Source organism: Thalia democratica, chromosome 4 (genome assembly GCF_965202585.1).
Source record: "Thalia democratica chromosome 4, ktThaDemo2.hap1.1, whole genome shotgun sequence".
Lineage (NCBI taxonomy): Eukaryota > Metazoa > Chordata > Thaliacea > Salpida > Salpidae > Thalia > Thalia democratica.
Window position 1 is genome coordinate 2,909,669 of NC_139168.1, and position 20,862 is coordinate 2,930,530.

At 27.0% G+C, this 20,862-nt stretch overlaps 2 protein-coding genes across 2 annotated transcripts; one reads left to right on the plus strand and one right to left on the minus strand.

The window, feature by feature from the left end:
• Positions 1 to 5,395: 5,395 nt before the first annotated feature.
• LOC145835096 (putative monocarboxylate transporter 5) lies at positions 5,396 to 13,930 on the plus strand. The gene is made up of 8 exons (XM_082942640.1): positions 5,396 to 5,496; positions 6,796 to 6,986; positions 8,391 to 8,534; positions 9,863 to 10,045; positions 10,890 to 11,211; positions 11,545 to 11,773; positions 12,228 to 12,456; positions 13,716 to 13,930. Exons 1-8 carry the CDS (start codon positions 5,396 to 5,398, stop codon positions 13,928 to 13,930), a joined length of 1,614 nt encoding a protein of 537 aa, XP_082798766.1.
• A 1,144-nt stretch (positions 13,931 to 15,074) lies between these two features.
• LOC145834946 (ras-associating and dilute domain-containing protein-like) lies at positions 15,075 to 20,759 on the minus strand. Its single transcript, XM_082942476.1, has 10 exons — positions 20,631 to 20,759; positions 20,163 to 20,289; positions 19,714 to 19,939; positions 18,433 to 18,596; positions 17,982 to 18,129; positions 17,426 to 17,645; positions 16,735 to 17,042; positions 16,178 to 16,371; positions 15,471 to 15,583; positions 15,075 to 15,252 (listed from the first exon to the last, which is right to left on the minus strand). The coding sequence occupies exons 1-10, from the start codon at positions 20,714 to 20,716 to the stop codon at positions 15,171 to 15,173; spliced, it is 1,668 nt and encodes a 555-aa protein (XP_082798602.1). The 5' UTR covers positions 20,717 to 20,759; the 3' UTR covers positions 15,075 to 15,170.
• Positions 20,760 to 20,862: the final 103 nt, after the last annotated feature.

Here is a 20,862-nt window from a genome sequence, read left to right on the forward strand (position 1 = left end):
TTTATGAGCTTTTGAATTTCAGTATTAAATCAGTACTAATTGTAATAGTGCTTATAAAAATAAATTTTTATTTCAAAATATTGTACACTTTTTTAGAAAAAATTATACAATCAATTTATATCATATAAAAATATTTTAATTAAAACAGGGAGTATTAATAAATTGTTTATAACATTAGCTTTGAGAACAATAAACAAAAAATCAAAATTCAAAACAAGAAATTTTATTGCTTAAGAGTTGCTCCCGTTCTAGATAAACAATATAATAAATCAATAAAAATATTTGCATAATAATTTTATTTGTAAATCCTAGTTCCTAAACTACATTTAAAATATTGTGTTAATACAATATTTTTTTAAAGTTTCTAAAAAGTGTTTAGTTTGAAAAATACTTCAAAAGAAAACAAGTAGTTTGGTTTAAAAAGATTCTGGCAAAAATTGCATAGAAATTAATTTAGGATGCGAATAAACTTGGCATAAATGAATTTCTCCACTAACATTTAAAAATAGTCTTATTTATTTTCGCATTTCTGACATTTAAGAATTTTCTCTTTTAAAGAAGGTTTTTTTTCACTATTTAAAACGAGTAGCCAGGGTAAAGAACTATTATAAAAAAATTATAAGTTTGAAATATATTTATCTAAAAAGAGCTTTAACTTTAAAACTTTCCTATAACTTGTTTCGTTATAAATTTATTTACTTTTGAAACTATATTTAATACCAGTGAGATTTAATTCCTTAAACGTTTTATTTGCTGTGATAGTTTGATTGTCAGAAACTTTATTGTCAAACTATTTTTACACGATTATATATAATAAGTTTTCTTTTTTTCTAAACATTCAAAATCTTACAATAAATGAATTGAAGTGATTTATTTTTATCCAAGCAAAAAGTGCAAAAACAAAACGACATTTTAACTTACGTTCTAATTAGTAGTGAAAATATAACAAATAGTTTTTATGCATAATTTATTTTAAAAGTGATTTTAGTACTCTTAAACCTGGAAAATCATTGTTTAAACAACTAAGCTGTTTATTAAATAAAGTTGAGCGAGATTATTGCTTTAGTTTATGTTTTATCAATATCAACTACATATTTGGTTTAGAAAAGCAGACATTAATTCTAGTTTCAGTATAACTCGATATGAAAGAACAAAACTACGAAATGAACATAGATTATAGCATAAAGCAATTAATTGTGCTAGACTAGGTTTTCAATGAACTTTTAAATGTATAGCACGAAAACTTAAAACTCAAACAGTAATTTAGCAAACTATTACATAAAAGTTTATTTTAAAACTTAAATTTTCATTTCATAAGCTATATTTAAATTTTGATATTTTTTAGAAATGAAATAAAGTATGATAAGTATCTCATGCTTCTTAAAACCAGTTTTAGAAATATTACTCCAAGGAGTTTGTTTTCAGGGAAATACTTTTTGTTAAACTGTAAAAAATAAAAATGATACCTTGGTATTCTAAAACTTTTAAATTTATTTTTATTACCCGTTTATATTTAACCCTGAAAAAAAAACGTTGTTAGTCTTAAAGTTGCTTTAATTAGTAATCAAAAATTGTTTTGAACAAAATAAAGTTATTTAATATTTTATTTATATTTACTACTTATCATGATTTTATCAAAGCTTTAAGTTTTGATATTTGTCTTTAAGTGTTCAAGATTTTGATTAATTTTCATTATAAATTAGGTAAAGTTACGACTCTTGCTTACATAGTTTTTAAAAACAGGTGCTGTTTATTTCAAAAAAAAAAACATTTAAAACGTTTATAAAAATGAAATAAAAAAAGTAAATGTTTGAAAAACTGATTTTTACTTTAAGATTAAACTAAATTCGAAAATAATATTTATTATCGTAGCAAAAAATAAAAAGGAAACAAGTATGTGTTGAAAAAAGTTTATTTTTATATTTAAACTCAAACAAAAGTGAAAACCAATATTTTTAACTTTGAGCAAACATTAGCTTGGACTTGACCTTAAGTAAATAAAACAATTCAACGAAACAATGAAGCAAAAGTTATGTAAATGCGAAATAAGTTGATTACATTTTCTATTACAACTAGAGCACATTGTTTTTAAGGTGAAAAAAAACAACGTGGTTTCAACCAATGAGAATTGAGCATTTTTAACGTTCTCTCGAATTACGCAAGGCTACTTGGAATTGAGTTAAATTTCTTTGAAAACATTTTTAATCATAGCTTGGATGTTTATAAGTCACCAAACAGCACTTGACAACTCATAGTTTCAGCTGAACTTAAAGTTTTGTTAAAATGTGAAAATTAGTAGTCAGTTTGTTTTCTAAAAGTTGGGTTAGAAGTTGTTACAAACACATAGTTTCTATAGAAGTCAACAACTATTCGTTTAGTTTATTAGTTTGTTATAACTATTTACAGGTTATGTTACTAAAGACCTTTTTTTATCACACTTTTCCGTTTAAATTGAAGTAGTTAATATTTTCAGTGAAGCATTATTTTAACAAACACTTGTTTTTCCAAAGTTAACAATTGTTGGTTATCATATGTAAATACATTTTAAGCTTATTGGAGGCTTATAATTGAAGGTTTTTTGTTAAACTTTTGTTTTTTCCAAAAATACGTTGGAATAATATTGTTTAATATTGTTTATTGAACGACAAAAAATACGCTCAAAAGGTTTGGTCAAAGGAGCTGGTGTACGAAAAAACCTTTCGGTTATCGAGTCATACACCAGAACAGTTTAACTTCATGCCCAGGACATGGAAAATATACATTAAACATATTTTAAAAAACATTTTGTATTTCAAAATTAAACATTAAAAGTTATACAATCTAGTCATCTAAATAAAAACTTTCACTTTAATCAATATTACAACAGTTTTTAACATATTTACATATGTAATTTGTTAGTTAATTACTTTCATATAGACGACTTTGAACCTATAAGCTAATTAGCTTTTCCTATAATATAAGAAAAGCACTCAAAAGAACACTTTTTATGAGCCAAATAGTTGTTTTTTATTTACAAAGCTAAAAATTCTTGTGAAATATAAAAAGTTGTTTCGTTGAAGCTGTTTAATTTTGTGTTTTTTTTTTATACACACTAAATGAGTCAAGCGTTTTTGCAGTAAAAAGAAACAGCGTTTTTCGTTCAAAACAAAACACATTTCATAATAAAAAGGTAATATTTGTTTGTTTGTATATTAATAAAGCAAACATATGGAAACCACTACATAATCGTTAAAATAAATAATCATTTTGTTTAGTATCTCTTTTCAACGTTAGTTTGGTTTTTTCAAAATAAAAAAACTAGTTTTCAATAAACTTAGTCCTAGTCTGCAGTATAAGTTTCCTTAATTAGTTGATTTTTTATTAATTATTGTAGTTGATCATTTTAAAACTTTGTATTTATAAGCCATTAACATTTCGTATTAGTTTGAATTTTTTAACATAACTCTACTTGCTATATTTTAAACTCTGCAATCAACAAATTTCGAAATTTAAAAGGCGTAGGCTGCAAATTTAGCTAAGTATGCTTAAAGTTTAGGTGTTAAAAGATTTGTTTTTGTTTATTGCAAAGATAAAGTGTATTGCATGATATAACTAATCATTTTAGCTAAATGCTATATTAAGTTGCATCAAACAGTATTAAGAAACAAAAGTTGTGCAACTTAATATTTCATTTTTGTTAGTAGAAATTAGCTACTTTAAAAGTTGGTTAGTTATGTAGCTTCATCTAAGTTTTTATATTTTCAGCATAAAATCTACTTTTAAAGATTTAGTTTAGAGCTAAAAGTAGAACACTTTTTATTTTAGGTTTCCAGCGTTAGAAAAAAAGACATATGTAAATCATAAAATTAAGGTTTAAGTTGTTAAACAAAAAAATCTTTTACTTCTTTGCTTAGCTGAGATAAAATTAGCTTTGACTTGGAAAACTGTATTTAGTATAACTTTTTGTTAAGATTTCCTTGACAAGGTTAACTTTACGATTTATTGTAAAAAACTTAAATGTATCAACTGGTAGCTTACTTAAGAAAATTATAAATTCTTATAAAGTTTTAGCTCTTCCCTTATACAGCTAGTAATTTGTCTAAAACTTTTGAAAAAACTCAGTTTTTTAACTTTTGTTCTTTTTTGTAATTGAAATAATAAAAAAATAACAATTTTAGTACAAATTTTTTAAATACTTATTGTCACTTTTTACAGTAACGTATATCAGTTTTTTATTACTTCGAATTATACCTTATTTTTATGTTATAATTGCTAAGTATTTTAGACAAAATAATATTAGATACTTTATTCCAAAAGTGTAGTTTTGTAATAAAATAATAAACGTTAGTGTATAAACTATTAAGACTGACTTAAAATTGTAAAAAGTTTAAAGAAAAGTACTAACTCAGATTAATTTGATGTTATTATTTTAGTTGTTAATAAGGAATATTTTCCCTTAGGTTGAGACTAAACCAAATTGATTAAATGCCTATCTGTATGTGATATTTTTATTTTGAAAAAATTTAGTGTGGCTTAAGCTTATAACTTTTTTAAATGTAAAAAAAAAGTTTTATTAAAAAAAATAAATGAAAAATAATAATAAGTTGTTGTGTTACAGAATCAAAATAAGTTTTTGCTATAGATATTTAAATAACAAATAATAAAATTTTTTGTGTTATGTAGCAATTTAAAAAGTTAAAACTTATATGACTGAAAAGTATTTTGTTAAAGTATACTACCCAATGAAAACTATATGATAACATAAATTTAAATTATCAAAATCTAGAAACATGTGTGGACTAATTAGTTTCAAAACATTTTTAAGTGTTATTTATTTTAGAACAAAATACTATCACATGCTGGAAAAAATATTGTTTATTAACGATTACATGTATCATACAAAAATAGTTGTATACAAATTAGTTTTAGATTTTGTTAAAGTTTTGAATATTTTGGAAAATTAAAAAGACTTAAAAACTAAGTTTAAGTTGTTTGAAAACAGTTATACTTCTAGTGTGGGTTTCCGACTTGTAAATGAAATTTAAAAATGATAATAAAAGATTCTCTAAAAAATAAAAAATAAACTTTCATCACGTAACAGCTAAGGGTTAAACAAGTTCAGAATTGTGTCTACAAAACTCATTTTGTCTCAATATTTAAATATGGTTAAAAAATAAACAATAATTTCTATAAATCTTCTACAACTTATAAGTATTTCAATCAATTAAATATATTAATCAAACAAATTTAAAGTTGTTTTTTGACTTAGATATCATTTGAATTTAAAAAAAAAAATTTAAATTAAAAAATAATTGAAAAAATATATAAAATAAAATAGTTTAGTCAGCACTTTAAAAATGTAAAACAGTTTTGGGTTTCAGACTTTAAGTTATAAGTAAACAAATAGAATAGAACTATGAAAAATCTTAAAGTAGATAAATCAGATAAAAATGGAAATAATTTGAATTGTAGAGCTTCATTGAAAACTACTGATCCACTATTCGTAGATGAGAAAAGGTATGTTAGACTTTTGATCAATAATATCTTATTTGAAGCTTTGTAACTTATATCAATTAGAATAGTTCTGTATTTTACTAGTATTCAGTATTATTTGGAATTAAAGATCTTTAAATTTTTATTGGTAAAAACTAATGTTTGTTGTAAACAGTTACGATTAAATTTACTTGTTATTTGTATAAAGTATCGTCTGAAATTTTAACATAGATTGAAAGTTCAAATTTTTAATTGTTCTAGTTTCATGTTATTTAATTTAACTTTTAAAAGATTTTCAAATTAAATTACTCGCTTTTATTAAATAAAATACTTTTTTTTTTATCACAACAAAATAATAAATACTATATATAATTTTTTTTTTGATTACGTTTTTTTTTAATTTTTTATGGCCTTACATTATTAAACTGCTGCTTTGATTTCGAAGTTTCTTATAGAGTTTATATTGATTCATAGCTTGTTTTCTAGTAAAACTGACTAACAAGTAGAAAAACACAAAATATATAAAATTTTGTTTTCAACTAGAAAAACAAGTTAGTCACTAATTTAAAGTCTACTCATATGTTTTGTTGACTATGAGTAAGAAATAATTTAGGGAAAACCTTGAATCTTAAAAGATAGATACACTTGAAATAATGTGTCAAAAACACTTGAAATAACCATTTGTTAATCTTTACTGTCTCAATTTTATTTGAGAACTTTGTTTATTAAAGTATTTTTCAGCGTAGTTTTTATATATCATCCATGCTATATTTTTATTGTCATTTTTTTACTTACTTAAAAAATATTGTTATTAGTATTTATTTTGTAAATCTAAGTAGTTTTTGCTTTAATTTTTATAAACTTTTGAAACAAGTTTGCTTTAACATGAAATTAATAACTTATTTCTTTTTTGATTTACCATATTAAAAGTATATTTAGTACAAATCAAACATTTTTAACTTTTTATATTTTTTGGAAAGTATGCTTAGAGGTCAGTCTGATTTGCATGTTTGATGAGTCAGAAAATTTTTCAAAGCTTTTCTTTGTATTTTTTATTCATATTCTTATCCCTAACATATAACCTACTTCACCAAAACATATCAAAAATTATTCAAAAATTAAAATTTTGACAATTAAATTTTGTATAAAAAATTAAATGACATCCAAACAGATACCTGAAACCACCGTTTTTTTATTTTACTTTTAAAACTTATCCCTAGCATACAACCTACCTTACCCAAACACACCAAAAACTATTCAAAATAGAAAAATTTAATTAATTAACTTATGTATAAAATATAAGAAAATTCACCATTCAAACAGGTACGTGAAACCACCGGACGGGGGGTGGGGTTGGGTCATAGTGCTGGCCGTGTGGTTGGACAATATGCTGTGTATGGGGGTTCTGAAGACAGGGGGGATATTTCAACCCGTCCTTCAGGATTACTTTAACGGTGGGGCGGGCACCATCGCCTGGATATCTTCCATATCGCTTTCCATGAGGGCTACTGCCGGTTCGTTAAAAGTTAATTAAACAAAAAATTAAAGAAACTTTCAAAATTCTTGAAATACTTCATTTATTTCGCTATCTATGAGGGCTACTGCCGGTGTGTTGTAAAAATATTCGTGTATGACTTTTCATTAATTAAAAAAAATACTTCATTAATGATTAAACTTATCTAAAAGAAATTTTAACGTAAAAAAGCACTAGTAAAGTAAAATATACAGTCACTTGGCTTACTTATTTTCATACTTACATAAAAAAAATGGAAGCACATACTATCAAAAAGTTCATTTATACACTTGATGTTTTTTCAGATGTTAAGTAATTTAAACTCAATCTTAAATTAGTTTTTTCTATCGACAAACTCAGCTTGGTTTGAGTCTGTGCTTTTTCATAAAAATTTTCTATTTTGTTTTGGTTACTTTGAAACGCGTGTTTATAGCACGTAAGATAAATATTATTAGAAATTTTAGAGTAAATATTGCTTAAGTAAATTTAGAGTATTTTTACGCAATCGACGCTGGAATTGACGTACTAAATTGAATTTGCATTTAAGAATTTGCATTTATTTAAATCAGCGTTCAATTTTAAAAATAGTACTTAACTCAAGCTTAATAAATTAATAAAGTCGTTTAATAAACAATTACAGCTGCCTAAAACTAAGACAACCTTTTAAAGCTTTTGTTTAATACTTTTTTTTCTATTTTATTTTCAAAAATGCTTTATTGTGCTCATTTTCGAAATTTATAAATTGCTCAACAATTAGAAATTTTATCATACCAAGTGAGTTTGTTTTATGTGTAAAATTAGTAAAAAATCATTATTGACAATAATTGCATAATTTTCTTATCAATGAAACAAGCTTATCAAGCTTTTGTATCATGTTCAAATACTATTGTTTTTGCTTAATAACTAGTTAGTTCTTTTCAAAACACTCAAAAACATATTAGTAGAAACTTTTAAAACTTTTTAATCTGTTTTACTTGTAGTTTAAGTTTAAGATTTTTTATATCATAATTATTGATGAATTCAAAAGATAACATTAATTTTTATCGACTAAGTTAATTATACAAACAGTCCTGGACAAGACATTAAAAGGTATTCAAGTGGTGTGCGACTAGATAACCGAAAAGTTTTTTCGTGCACCAGGTCTTAGGACCAAATATTTTGAGCAATTTTCTTTTTGTTGTTCAATAAACTATATATGTATAAGAAGTAAATTTTGATAATAGTAACACGTTTACAAACATACAACTTATAAGAAAATCTTACCAAGCTTTTGTTTCATTCTTTATCTTACAACATTTTGTTATTAACAAATTTGTTCTGTTTTAAACAGTTAAAATATCAACTGTATCAAACCTTCTGTAAAGTTTAAAAATGTTCTCAATTAAAAATTTTTCATTCGAAACAGCGCCACTATCGGCAGCATTGAGCAACAGGTTTGGAGAAAGGAGGGTCGTCGGAGTGGGGGGACTTTTGGTTTTCACGGGAATGCTTCTGTCATCGTTCGCCACTTCTCCGTACTACTTGTACGTGTCACTGGGTGGCGTTGCAGGTCAGTAAACTGTTTTAATCACTAGTTTCTAAAACTTTTAGCAAGTATGAAACAAGTTAGTTGTTCAATTAGATGTTTTATAAGTAATAAAAAAAACAACTTTTATTGTATTTTTCACAACGAATCTTAGTTGTTATTGCTTTAAAATCAACTGTTGGTTTAAAAAAACTTTGAAAGCATTTTAATTTTATTCAAAGTCTATAGTATGTTTTTCTACATGCAATAGAAGAATTTGTGCATTTAGTTTATCAAAAATAAAATAAATAAAATGGCCTACAATTAAAAAAAAAAGTACAAACAATCTTTTTTATGTATTAGAACATTTTATAACATCTAACATACTTTTTAAATAAAAATATTACAAGTACTTTTAATTATCAAGTTAGACCGTTTTAGTTTTAGTCTTAAAAAGTTGCTAATAATTTAATATTTGTAATTTATCATTATACAAAATGAAGTATTGAAAAAATAAATTAAAATTTATGCTTACTTTAAGCTTTAATTGTAAAAAATTTGATGACAATAGCAGTCAGTTGCTTACAGAGTTAATTTTTTTTTATAAAAATTTTTCTCAAATCACTGTTTAAACATATTACTTAACCCAGAAGTTTGTTTTCAAAATATTATAGCTGCAATTTGTTTTGAGTTGTGTGTTTTTCAATGACGCATTCATTGCAAATAACGTTGTTTGGTTTGTTTAATTAAAAACACGTTTATTTTTTTTTCGCAAAAATGAGTTTGTCAATCACTACATACAGCTTTGAAAGTTTTATGAGCAAAGAAGTAAAAATAAGTAAAAATTTGTAATCTAAACTAAAAAAATATTTTTTCTTACAATAGAAATTAATCATTTATAGTTTAGAAGTTAGACAAATAAGAGTACTTATAATGCTTTTTCTTTAAAGTTTGTGCTTTTAAACTTTTCATTAAAAAAATTCTACAAAAATATCTCTATTTACAACCATTAATAAAAAGTTTTTGAAGCTAATCTATGCAAACTAATGGTTTTTTTTTTTTGAGTTTTTAAGCATTTTTACACAAAACCTTTAACAGAACTTTTTTTTGTTTAGAGAGCAAAATCTACCGGTTTTTATTGAACTAATTTAAATATTGAAATAAAACGTTTCTAGGTTTTAAACAAAACTCGTTTTTCCAAAAATTTTTTGGAGAAATTGGGCAAATTTAGTTATAAATTAAAAACTTTTTGAAGCTACAAGTTTTAACTTTTAAGCTACCTGGAGTTTAATTGTTCAAAAGCTGCAAATCTATTTAAATTTTCTTCAAGCTACAAAATGTTCAGACAAACAAAATTTTATAAATGTTCACAGGATTGGGATTCGCGTTTGCATCCTTGCCCGCACTCACGATGATCGGCAGATATTTCAACCACAAGCGGTCGCTAGCAAACGGCCTTTCGAGAACTGGCGGCGCGGGAACTTTGTTTTTGGCGCCAATTTTCAGGATGCTGATCAACAAGTACGGATGGCAAGGATGCTACCTCATTATTGCTGGTTGGTAGTAGTGTAGAGGTGTTATGTAAAGGTATACTATCAAAATCCACCCGCGTTCAAAATCCAACAGATCAAAATCCACTTGGTTTTTCTTTTTACATTTTCATTATTTACTAATTTATTTGATATATTTTTTGAACTTTTTTATTTATTTTTTATTTATTTTTCACAGTCACTGTTACCACTAGACTTTACCCTTGATCGGTATGTGGTTCTCGAATTTGACTGGGTGGATTTTGATCGGGTGGGTTTTGATCACGGATGGATTTTGAATTTGTCCCTCTGTAAAAATTCACCTTTGGAAACAAAAATGCTTGTTTTGAAAATCAAGTCTTGATCAACAAATAGTTAATGAAGTAGATATTTAAAGGGACAACTTTTATAAATATTCATCCATAGTTTTGATAGCTTGTATAGCTTGAAAACCTAACGGAAACTTGGTATTTATCATAACACTAGCTTATTTTAATTGCAAAGGCTCATTTAGACTTTAAATATTTAACTACAATACACGACTTTACTAAAAACCTAACAGACTCCAATTAAAATAATAAAAAAACAATAACAAGTATTATAACAACAAAAATATTTAAGAAGCATGATTTTGGTTACTTGTGAATTTAGTGAGTAATTTTCAATAAAAATGTGCAAATTAAATATTTTATTTTCAACCAGGTTACAATTTCAATAAGTATTTTTATTTGTTCTGGACAAGAATTTAAAAAGTATCAAAGTTGTGTGCGACTCGATAACCGAAAGGTTTTTCATGCACCATATCTTAGGACCAAACATTTTGAGTGGTTTTTTTTTGTCGTTCAATAAACAAAATATATTTATACTTCAGGTATGGAACTCAACTTGTTGGTCGTGGCTCTCCTCCTTCGACCTTTGAGGCTAAAAAGCGAGCTGGAGTTCGACCCCCAGCAGACCATAACCCGCCACGACTCCATCAAACCCCAAACGGCGCCCCCGAGCGGATTCACCAACGGCTACATGGCCAGGAGGGCCATCGGAGGCCAGCAGGGGAGGAGTAAGGAGAAAATGGCGTTCATGCAAATGGAGGCCAGGGTGAAGGAGTTCGGGATAACAGAGAGTTTGATCGTGGAAAACTTTCCCGCCATCGAGCCCGTGTATAACGTGAAGAAACCCAAGCTGCTCGATTTCAGGTTGAAAATACTTTGAAAAATACTTTTGCGTTTTGTGTGTTTGGGTTTGAATGTTTTTGTTAAGAATGTGTAATGTGTAAAAATGTTTTCAAAATTTTTATATTGGTGGAGAATGGTTTACCGCTCAAAAGGTGAAAATAAAAATAATGAACTTGGTGAAATTTTTAAGTTTTATCAATGACGTACTAGTTAGAAATATTTTACGAACTTGTATAATTTGCACTCATGTCCATAAAAATTCTTCCTTTTCTATACAGAATATAAGCGTAGTTTTATTTTGAGCAATCAAATGAAAACTAAAACAAACAATTTTAAATAATTAAATCCAAACAGGCTGCTGACCAATCCACTGTGGATGATGGTCACCTTCAACTTGGTCCTCTGCCAGTTCGGCTACTCCATGACCATGGTACTCATGTGCAAGAGGGCGGAGAGTTTCGGGGTCGACTCCGACCTGTCCCCGTGGTTGCTAAGCATCACGTCGCTGTCGGAAATCGTGGCGCAGCTGTCGTCAGGGGCGTTCGCCGACCGGGGCGTTGTGAGGAGGATACATTTACACAAGGTTTTTGTTTTGTTTGTTGTTTAGATATTAATAAAAAATCAACACTTTAAAGATTAAGTTAAAACAAAACATCTGTAATTTTTGTTTGTATGTACTTATAGTAGGGTTTTTGTTACTTACACAAAACTTTTATTTTGTTAGTTTTTCAAAAAAAAAACGATTTTGAAGTTTCTCATTAGGTATAGTACCTGTAACTAGTTTTATAGTATTTACAATTGAATTAATGATGTTGGTTAGATTACTTGTTCTTTTTTGAATATTGTTTAACTAACTTTTACTTAACTAACCTAGAGGAATTTTGCTTCCAAAAGATACTCTTTTAGATACTGCTTAGATTTTTTATAATTTAATGTTTTTTAACAAATTTACCGATGGTTAATCCATTGTTAGAAAATATTATTTATGTAAGTTGATTTTGTATAACTTTTATTTTTAAAACAAGTTTTACCGACAGATATACCAGATAACAATGTGCATAGCAACCATCTACTCACTTTTCTGCCGCACTTTCGTTTCCATGGCAATATACTGCTTCCTGTTCGGGATCGGGTCGGGCAGTTGGCAGGGCAACATCCTCCCCATCACCATAGACACGTTGGGTCTGGCCCAGCTGAGATCAGCTTACGGGTTCTGTTTGTTTTTCAGCGGAACGTGCGGGCAGTTGATTGGTCCACCGATTGGAGGTTTGAATTAGTATTACTTCAAAAAAAAAATTACAATTGCGTTTATTTCTATAACTGCATGTTGTTCACTTACCCGGAATTCTTTTATCCGGACGCTCACTTATCCGGACAGTTTCAGTCAAAAATAAAATTCAAAAAAATTAAATTTTAAACACAAAAATTTTTGCATATATCTATATATTTATGCATATATCAGTATTATTTCAAAAAAATAACAGTTGCATTTATTTCTATAAATGAATATTGTTCAATTACCCGGACTTCACTTATCCGGACAGTTTCAGTCAAAAAAAAAATCAATTTTAAGCACAAGCATTTTTATGTGATACAAATGATTAAGCTTTCAGGGTGCAAGAAAATTTTAAGTAATTTTATAAATTCTGCAATTTAGTTCATTACTATGATGTAATACTATACTACTAGCTTACATTCAAGCTTTGATCAAAACTAGTTTAGTTTCTATAACTGCATGTTGTATCGTAGTGGTATTTCCTATAAACGGTGTTTATTAAACATTGGTACTACACTAGTTTATTATATAAGAGATATTGAGAAAAACAACTGATTTTAAAAAACTCGTTACGTCATTGAACGTTAATAATATGAGGGAGCTTGCTAATAGATTATCGTGCGGACAGTTGATTGGTCCTCCGATTGGAGGTTTGAATTAGTATTATTTCAAAAAAAAATACAATTGCATTTGTTTCTATAACTGAATGTTGTTCACTTACCCGGACTTCACTTATCCGGACAGTTTCAGTCGAAAAAAAATTAATTTTTAAACACAAGTTTTTGTTTGATACAAATATTTGAGCTTTCATGTTGCATAAAAACTTCAAGTGATTTTATAAATTCTGCAACTATGTTAATTATTATGACGTAGTAATACTACTAAAGCTAACATTCAAGCTTTGATCAAAACTGGTTAAGTTTCTATAACTGCATATGTTGTAAGGCAAAGGTGTTTTTTATAAACGGTAATCATTAATGTTTTTTTATTTAACAAACGTTATAAAAAGTGTCTGTCTTGTTTGTAAAATGGTCTAAAGTTTTTTTAAGTTCTATTCAAACTATTTTTTTTTTGTAACTGAACATCCATTAGTCTTGTTAACTATCTGAGTAAAGCGGTGTTTTATAAATGAAGTTGTGAAAAAAATATTGAGTTTGTCTAAGTTTATTGATTTAGTCAATGTTATAAAATACTTATTTACTTTACAAGTTTTCTATTTACTTGGAAAATAAACAAAACTATTTTTTAGGAATGCTCTATGACGCAACAAACTCGTGGAACGCCAGTTTCATTCTGGCTTCCTGTTGCTTCTTCCTTGGTTTCCTGAGTCTGTTCGCCGAATCCTACGCCAAGAAAGTGATGACGAATCGAGAGAACAAACCTGTGAAGAAGAAAACGAAAAACGATGACGTGGGAGTGACGCAATCGCAAACAATCAACATCCTGAAAAACGAAATGATTTGAAAGTCTTTTTGTCGGGATTTATTTGCACTTTTTCTAACCGCTACGGGGCGGGTTAGGCAAGAAACAAATATTAATTTTAAGTACTGAACAAGCTTTTGTTTGTTTTGACTTAAAATGTCATAGTTGAGTTTTATTTGTTAATCAAAGTTCAGAAACTCTGCTAGCGAGTTGATTTTTAAACGTTTGCAGATTTTAAAATTTTTTGAGTTGAACAAAGCATTTTTTTCTTTTGAATTAACAAGTGGCTAGTATTTAACCTTCTACTAGTAATAAATAAAACTTTGTGATTTTGGAAAGTATTTAGTCATGTGTTTTTACCATAAAGCCATTCTTATCTTCAGCTTAACACAAATATCTTTTGAAGTGTTTTTTAATTGAAAAGTTTTTGATAAACTTTTAAATTTAACATTTTTGTATTTATGTGAATTTTTATTTTGAACTCCTATAATCATTTATTTGTAATGTCTTTTACTTTATTTAAATATAATTTTGGTTTTTAAAACAACTAATAAATAACTTAAGGCAAAGTCAAATTTAGAAATGTTTTATTAGCTTTCGTAAAGATAAAAATAAGTGAATTTATATTTAACTTATAATAAGAAAACTTCAATTTAATATACTTATCATTTTAAAAATTTTACTAAGATAAAAGTAGTAGTTAAAAATATATGTTATAGAAGTTTGACATACTGAGTTAATATATTTGTTAAACAAAGAAATAACTAAAAGTTATTTCTAAACAGTATACTAAAAAATTCACATAGTTTGCTGCAATATCAATGTAAACGTTAAGTCTAGTTAATTACATTGTAAGTTAACAAATTATTTTAAAGAAACAAAACTCAAAAAAGGTTTTTGTGAAATTCTTAATAAAAAAACTCTAATAATTTTTGTAATTTGTTTTCACACTTTAAAATTGTGATTAAAGTTTTAAATAAAACGTAGTTTTTGTTTTTTTTTTTAACACAAAATCTCAATATTAATCTTTTGAAATTATACCAAAATTACAAGAAAAGTTTTAGATCAGAACTTTTCACAAAGACAAAAGAAAAAATTTCGTTGGCACAAAAATGAGTTAGTTCTAAAAATAAGATATTAATTTAATTTATAAAAATATGAAAAAAACAAGTAACATAAAAACTTAATCGACAAAAAAAATTAGCAGCGAGAAATAGGTAGTGTAAGAAAGTAGGCAAATAAATTAATCTATATTTTCTATTTATATGTGTTTATCAATTTTTTATTTAGATGTTACATCGGCGCTGCACCTTAACACTTTGAATTTGAACATTTTTTCTTCATTTTTGAACAACTCCATTGACCTATGAAAGTTATAACAATTAAAATATTTCTTTTGAAGGTTAAGCTTTCTTGCCTATAAATAAATTTTGTTAGCTTATTTTAGAGGTAATTTGCTGTGTGTAAATTATATAAAAGAAATTATAAACGCATTAGAATAAACTGTACTCGTTTAAAAAATTAAAAAACATATGTTAAATATGTCAAAAGGAGTTTACTAGTATAAGTATAAGCAACTTACTTTTCAAAGTCTAGTTTTGATAAATTTGTGTTGTTTACACTTATTATTTTGTCTCCGACTTGAAGTTTTCCTTTATGTAGAATGCATTGAATTACATCAGTTTTTTTATTAACCTGCAAACAATTTTTGGTTTAGATTTACGTTATAAGCTCTTTTAAATATGACAAATAATATAATTTTTGTTGGTATGTTAATAATTTTTTTTGATGAACTTTTTTTAAAATAAACAGTCTGCATAAAAAATTTAAACAAGAACTTGTTTATCTTATTTTTAGGACGTATTTTCAAAATTAACTTTCCTAAACAGTAACTTTATGTTTTATAGCTAACAATGTTATAGGTTTTAAGTAAAACAAAAAGTCTACTTTATTTAAACAGTTGCTATAATCAACTCATTATCACATGAAAAACTACATTTGCTAAATATTAATTTTTGAATGAAAATAAAAACAAATACAATAATATAATGAGACAAAAAAAAGTTGTAGAAAATTTCTTTTTAAGTTTATGAATTTATTTATAAAACGTTTGAAAGAATGTATGCTGAAATTTAAAACTAAAAAGTGTTTATAAAAAAGAAAAAAAAAGGACAAATACCTTGTTACTTGGTATATTAGGAAGTATGAACTTTACGTAAAGTCCTTTTTTGTTGTACTTTATTGAAATACCTTTAAATTAAAAAAATATATAAAATACAAATCGTTAACCTTGTTGTTTTGTATATTAGGAAGTATGGACTTTACATAAAGTCCTTTTTTGTTGTACTTTATGGAATTACCGTCTACGCAACAAATATTAATTCCGCTAGAAGTCGTAGTTTCTATTTCCACATCGAATAAATTCGCTGCTTCTTCCAAAGAAACTGAGCTGTACGTTATCGGGTTGGTTTGTTTGAACACACCTGTGAAAATATAGCTCTTGTTCTAATAAATCACTTGTTTAAACAAAATATGACCATAAGTAAACAAACAATCTATTTGTAAATGAGTGTTAGTGTTAAGCATGTTATCGATAAAAAAAAAATTAATCTATTTAATCAAGTTTGATTAAGTATACTCAAATAATAATACTACCTTAGTCTTAAGTTTATCAAAAAATTACATCCGGGATTGATTTACAGCCTAAAAGAAACCAATAAGCAGCTAGAAAACGGTTTATAAACTTTTTCTATAAATGAACGTTAAACCAGATTATTAAAATTACAGTTTAGCGTTTAAAATTTAATTTACTGGTAAAAATTCAAGAAAAACAAAACAAATCTTACCTTTACTGTAGGTGAATTTAACTTCTGACTTCATGGTTGGAGTGCGTGGCTTATTCACATCCCTCCTTTCATATTTCGCAATCAGGTTTGACACAGGGGATTTTCCCTCATCTACAACTTTCAAGTTGATAGCGGGGGATTTTCCTTCATCAACAACTGTAAAGTTACTAACAGGGGATTTTCCCTGATTTGAAACTTCTTCTTCTGAACAAATCAGGGATTCTGCGACCCTTCCTCCTCCTCCGATGGAGGCCATTTCCGCATCTATCTCGTCTTCTTTGCTTTGTGGTTTTTCATCAGTGATAGAACTGATTAAAATTTTTTGTGAAATTTGTTACAAATTAAATTTGATTAAGGTCAAATTACTAATAATGACATATTTCCACTGTAATCTTATAAGAACTTATAAGATGAAAAACCTAATCATCAAAAATACCTAACTATTTCGACTCTAAAATAAATGTTCTTACTAAAAAGCATTAAGCTTACTGAACTTAACAGTTCTTGTCAAATATGTTTTTTAAACAATTAGTATAATTTCATTTTAAAGTATGAGTTATTTTAGTCATTAACCTAAAAAATTAAGCTAAAAGTTGCTTTAAAAGTACATGAAAATGGTAGTTTCCTTTTTTTGAATATTAAGCTTGTATATATATGATACATATACACATATATACATACAACAACTAACTTTGTGCAATTGACAGCTGTTTTCGAGTCTGAAGTTTTCTCTCTGCCGTCCGGCTGCTCTCTAATCCCCACTAGCGGTGGAACTAAATCGACTTGAATCAGTTGAAAATGCTCGAACATCGACACAAAGTTGTAGGTAACTTCTAGCGGGTAAACCCGGGAATTTTTGGTTTTGGGGAGGATTAGGGGCGGGTGTTCTTCGCAACTTTCCAGTAGTCCGTCTGAAACATTTAATGTGATTTAAAAACATTTTAAGACTATAAAAGTATTAAAAATGGTGAAAAATAAGCTTAAAATATTTCATATAATAACATTTGTTAAAAGTTTATAAATTGTTCTTTCAATTTAAAGTAGGTAATTTGTTATTTAACATGTATAAAATTTATATAAATTTTGTTTAAACAGTTCTTAGTAAATATCATCAAGCTTTTGAAAGTATGGTTTTATAGTTTTTTGAAAGCTTCCGAAGTATAACATTTTTGCTGTTTGATAATAAAACTGGTTTCAATAAAATTTGGTAGTAATGTAACGTATCAATTTAAGTAACAAAATATTACCGATTGTAACGATCTCAGGTAGATCAACATCAGGTTTCCAAATTTCAGGTCTGTTACTCGGGCTGGACAGACAATAGTTTTCCAAAATGTATTGAAGCTGTTCCGTTTTCAACTGGCTATAAGTCTCACTCAAGCTCTTCCAAGAACACTGAAAAATTATTAAATTTATTAGTAAAAGCAGTTTACCAAAAGAGAACTTTATACTAATTAGTTTTTAAGGCAGTTTTCTAGCTTATCTTATTATTTTATTTGGTTTTGTCGTACATATGAACTTAAAAAATGATTTTTTGAATGTTATTATGTCATATTATAAAACATGCAAGCTAAAATGCAACTATTAGCAACAAGAATTACAAAATTTATCAACTATAAAGTCAAGCTTGCAATTAAACACTAAGTTTAAATACTCTACTAAAATGAGCTTAAAAAAAAAAGTAAATTTTCAACTAACTCTAATCAAATGGTTTTTGGGTGTGGATAATAGATCAGTAATTGCTGTTGTTTTTTCCATAAATTCACCCCACTCTTTAGAGTAATTGTTATCAGACGCCCATTTTTCCAGTTTTTCCAGGTTTCCGGCTATTATAACCCCCTTTTGCCAGTAAAAGTAGTTTTCTGAATGTTTTACAAGTTAGCTTGTATTTATAAACGCTTTAAGAACATATCTATAGCTTGTTTTGTTATCAAAGTACAATAGACTAATATTAAATGAGTTTTATTATTTTAAATTAAACCAGCAGTAAGTTTACACGTTGATTTTACTAATGCTTAATATTTTACAAGATAATTTGTCAAAATACTATTTTGTATTTAAAATTAGATAAAACTGAACTATCATAGTCTGATTGTAATAGAAAATGAACTTAAAAAACTAAATAAATATTCTTAACATTAAAGTTTGTTAAAAATCAATACTAAGCTGTAAAACGCTATTTTATATTTATTTTATCTGGTAAGTCAGTTTCTGATGTTAACATAGTATTAATTTCATGATCAAGTAAAAGTTTTGAGAAATGGAAGTTCAACTCAATGTAGGGAATAAAATTTGCACAAATTTTAATCGCAGATTGATGCAAAGTAATGGTATATACCAGAGGCGTCGCGTGGGGTGTTGCACTGCCGCAATTTCACCATCTTAAAATTTTGTAAGGAAAAATAAAGTACCTATAACTTTTTAGTTTTTTTTTAGAACAAAATCTCTTATAAAACTCCAATTTAGACAACGACCATTTTGCTCACTACACTGCCGCAAACTCTTAGCTGACTGCCGCAAATGAACTCAAAAAAGTAAAATTTTCTCAAGAATTACCGCAAAATCAATATCTTGCGGTAAGTAAGCTAAGTTGAAAATTCCCTAAAACAGTAGAGGTTTAAGTATAATTCCACAAGTTATTGTTAACAAAAAATTAAAACAAATTTAAGCAGAGTCAACTCGAGCAGAAGCAATTCAAGCAGAGGCAACTCGAGCAGAGGCAGTTTTAGCAGAGGCAATTCGAGCAGAGACAACTCGAGTAGAGGCAATTAAAGCACCGGCAATTCGGATTTTGTTTTTCTGCACCATCTAAGAAAAATACTACGCGACGCCACTACTATATACATGAAACATGTAGAAATATATGAATGAAAATTATATCAAAACAAGGTCGTTTTATATAAATACACTAACAGTTTTGATAATATAATAGCATTAATGTTTCACTTTAAAAGAATTAATTCAGCTATGTAAAATCACCTTTATCGATGATATTGTTGAATATTGACACATTGCTGAAGAAGAACAAATAAGAAAATAGTTGCTTTTCAATTTCACTCCCCACTTCGTACGTTGAAACAAGATTGGTGGCAAAATCGAAAACGGACATAATTTCCTCAACAGTGCTTGTACCAGGGTTAGGTTCGAACGAGGTGTCGGCAAATGGGTTTTCATCGAGAATCGATTCGAGAGACGTGTACAGAATCTAGATATTTTAATATATTCAAGTAAATTAAATAAGTTAAATAAATTCAAATAATTAAGGTTTTTAAAGTACTTACTTGTTTAGTAAAAAAATACGGAATAAATTAGTAAATTTAACAATTTTTTGTTTATTTAAACTTAAACATGTAAAAATTAAAACTATTACAATTATACTACTATAAACATAACATGTATTACAAATATACACATGACTTCTCACTAACCTTTGTTGTGTAAAACACTAAGTACTGAAACGCAAACATGACAACATCTTCAAGCTGAGTAATAACTGTTTTACTCGGTGAATATTCTTTTATTTTGATGATTTGATCTTCATTAAGTACACAGGAGCTAGCAATAAAAAATCTAAGTTAATAATCGTTTAAATTTGCAATTACTAAAGATTGAAATTAAACAAAATTACAATTAGAGTTGTATAAAAAAGTTATTTTATTTTTGTGATTTGATCTTCGTTAAGTGCAGTTGAGCTAGTAATAAATTGTGTAACTTAACAGTAGTTTACAATGTGCAATCAACATAACTCGAAATAAAACAAATTACAACTAGAGTTATATAAAAACTTCTTTTATTAGTTAAACTTTGAAAAACAGTACAAGCTAAAAACTATTCTCTTAACTTTTTACTTTTAACTAAAACTTTGACAAATTTTATTAATAAATTTTAACTACTACCTTGAAGCGAAGTCATCGAGTTTTGTTTGAGCTAGGTCGTTCAGGTCATTTAGAAGAAATTGAAGAATTTGCAAAGAATTTTCCATCCAAAACACTAACCGGTGGATAGTTTGTTTTGTGTCTTTTCTTGCTGATCTATGTTGAGAACTAACTTTAACAAAGTATGGAGCACTAGTTTTTGAATGTTTAAAATAATTGATTGTGCTGCTCATGCTCAATAAGTTTTACAGCT

Excerpts from the sequence above, each read along its gene's own strand:
- LOC145834946 (XM_082942476.1), bottom strand. The coding sequence starts at position 20,716 with ATGGAAAATTCTTTGCAAATTCTTCAATTTCTTCTAAATGACCTGAAC. Across the intron at positions 18,597-19,713 it reads CAACAATATCATCGATAAAG|AAAACTACTTTTACTGGCAA; the intron begins GTGATTTTACAT and ends TAAAACATTCAG. Across the intron at positions 16,372-16,734 it reads TAAATTCACCTACAGTAAAG|GTGTGTTCAAACAAACCAAC; the intron begins GTAAGATTTGTT and ends ATATTTTCACAG.
- LOC145835096 (XM_082942640.1), top strand. The coding sequence starts at position 5,396 with ATGAAAAATCTTAAAGTAGATAAATCAGATAAAAATGGAAATAATTTG. Across the intron at positions 5,497-6,795 it reads CTATTCGTAGATGAGAAAAG|GTACGTGAAACCACCGGACG; the intron begins GTATGTTAGACT and ends CCATTCAAACAG. Across the intron at positions 12,457-13,715 it reads GATTGGTCCACCGATTGGAG|GAATGCTCTATGACGCAACA; the intron begins GTTTGAATTAGT and ends ACTATTTTTTAG.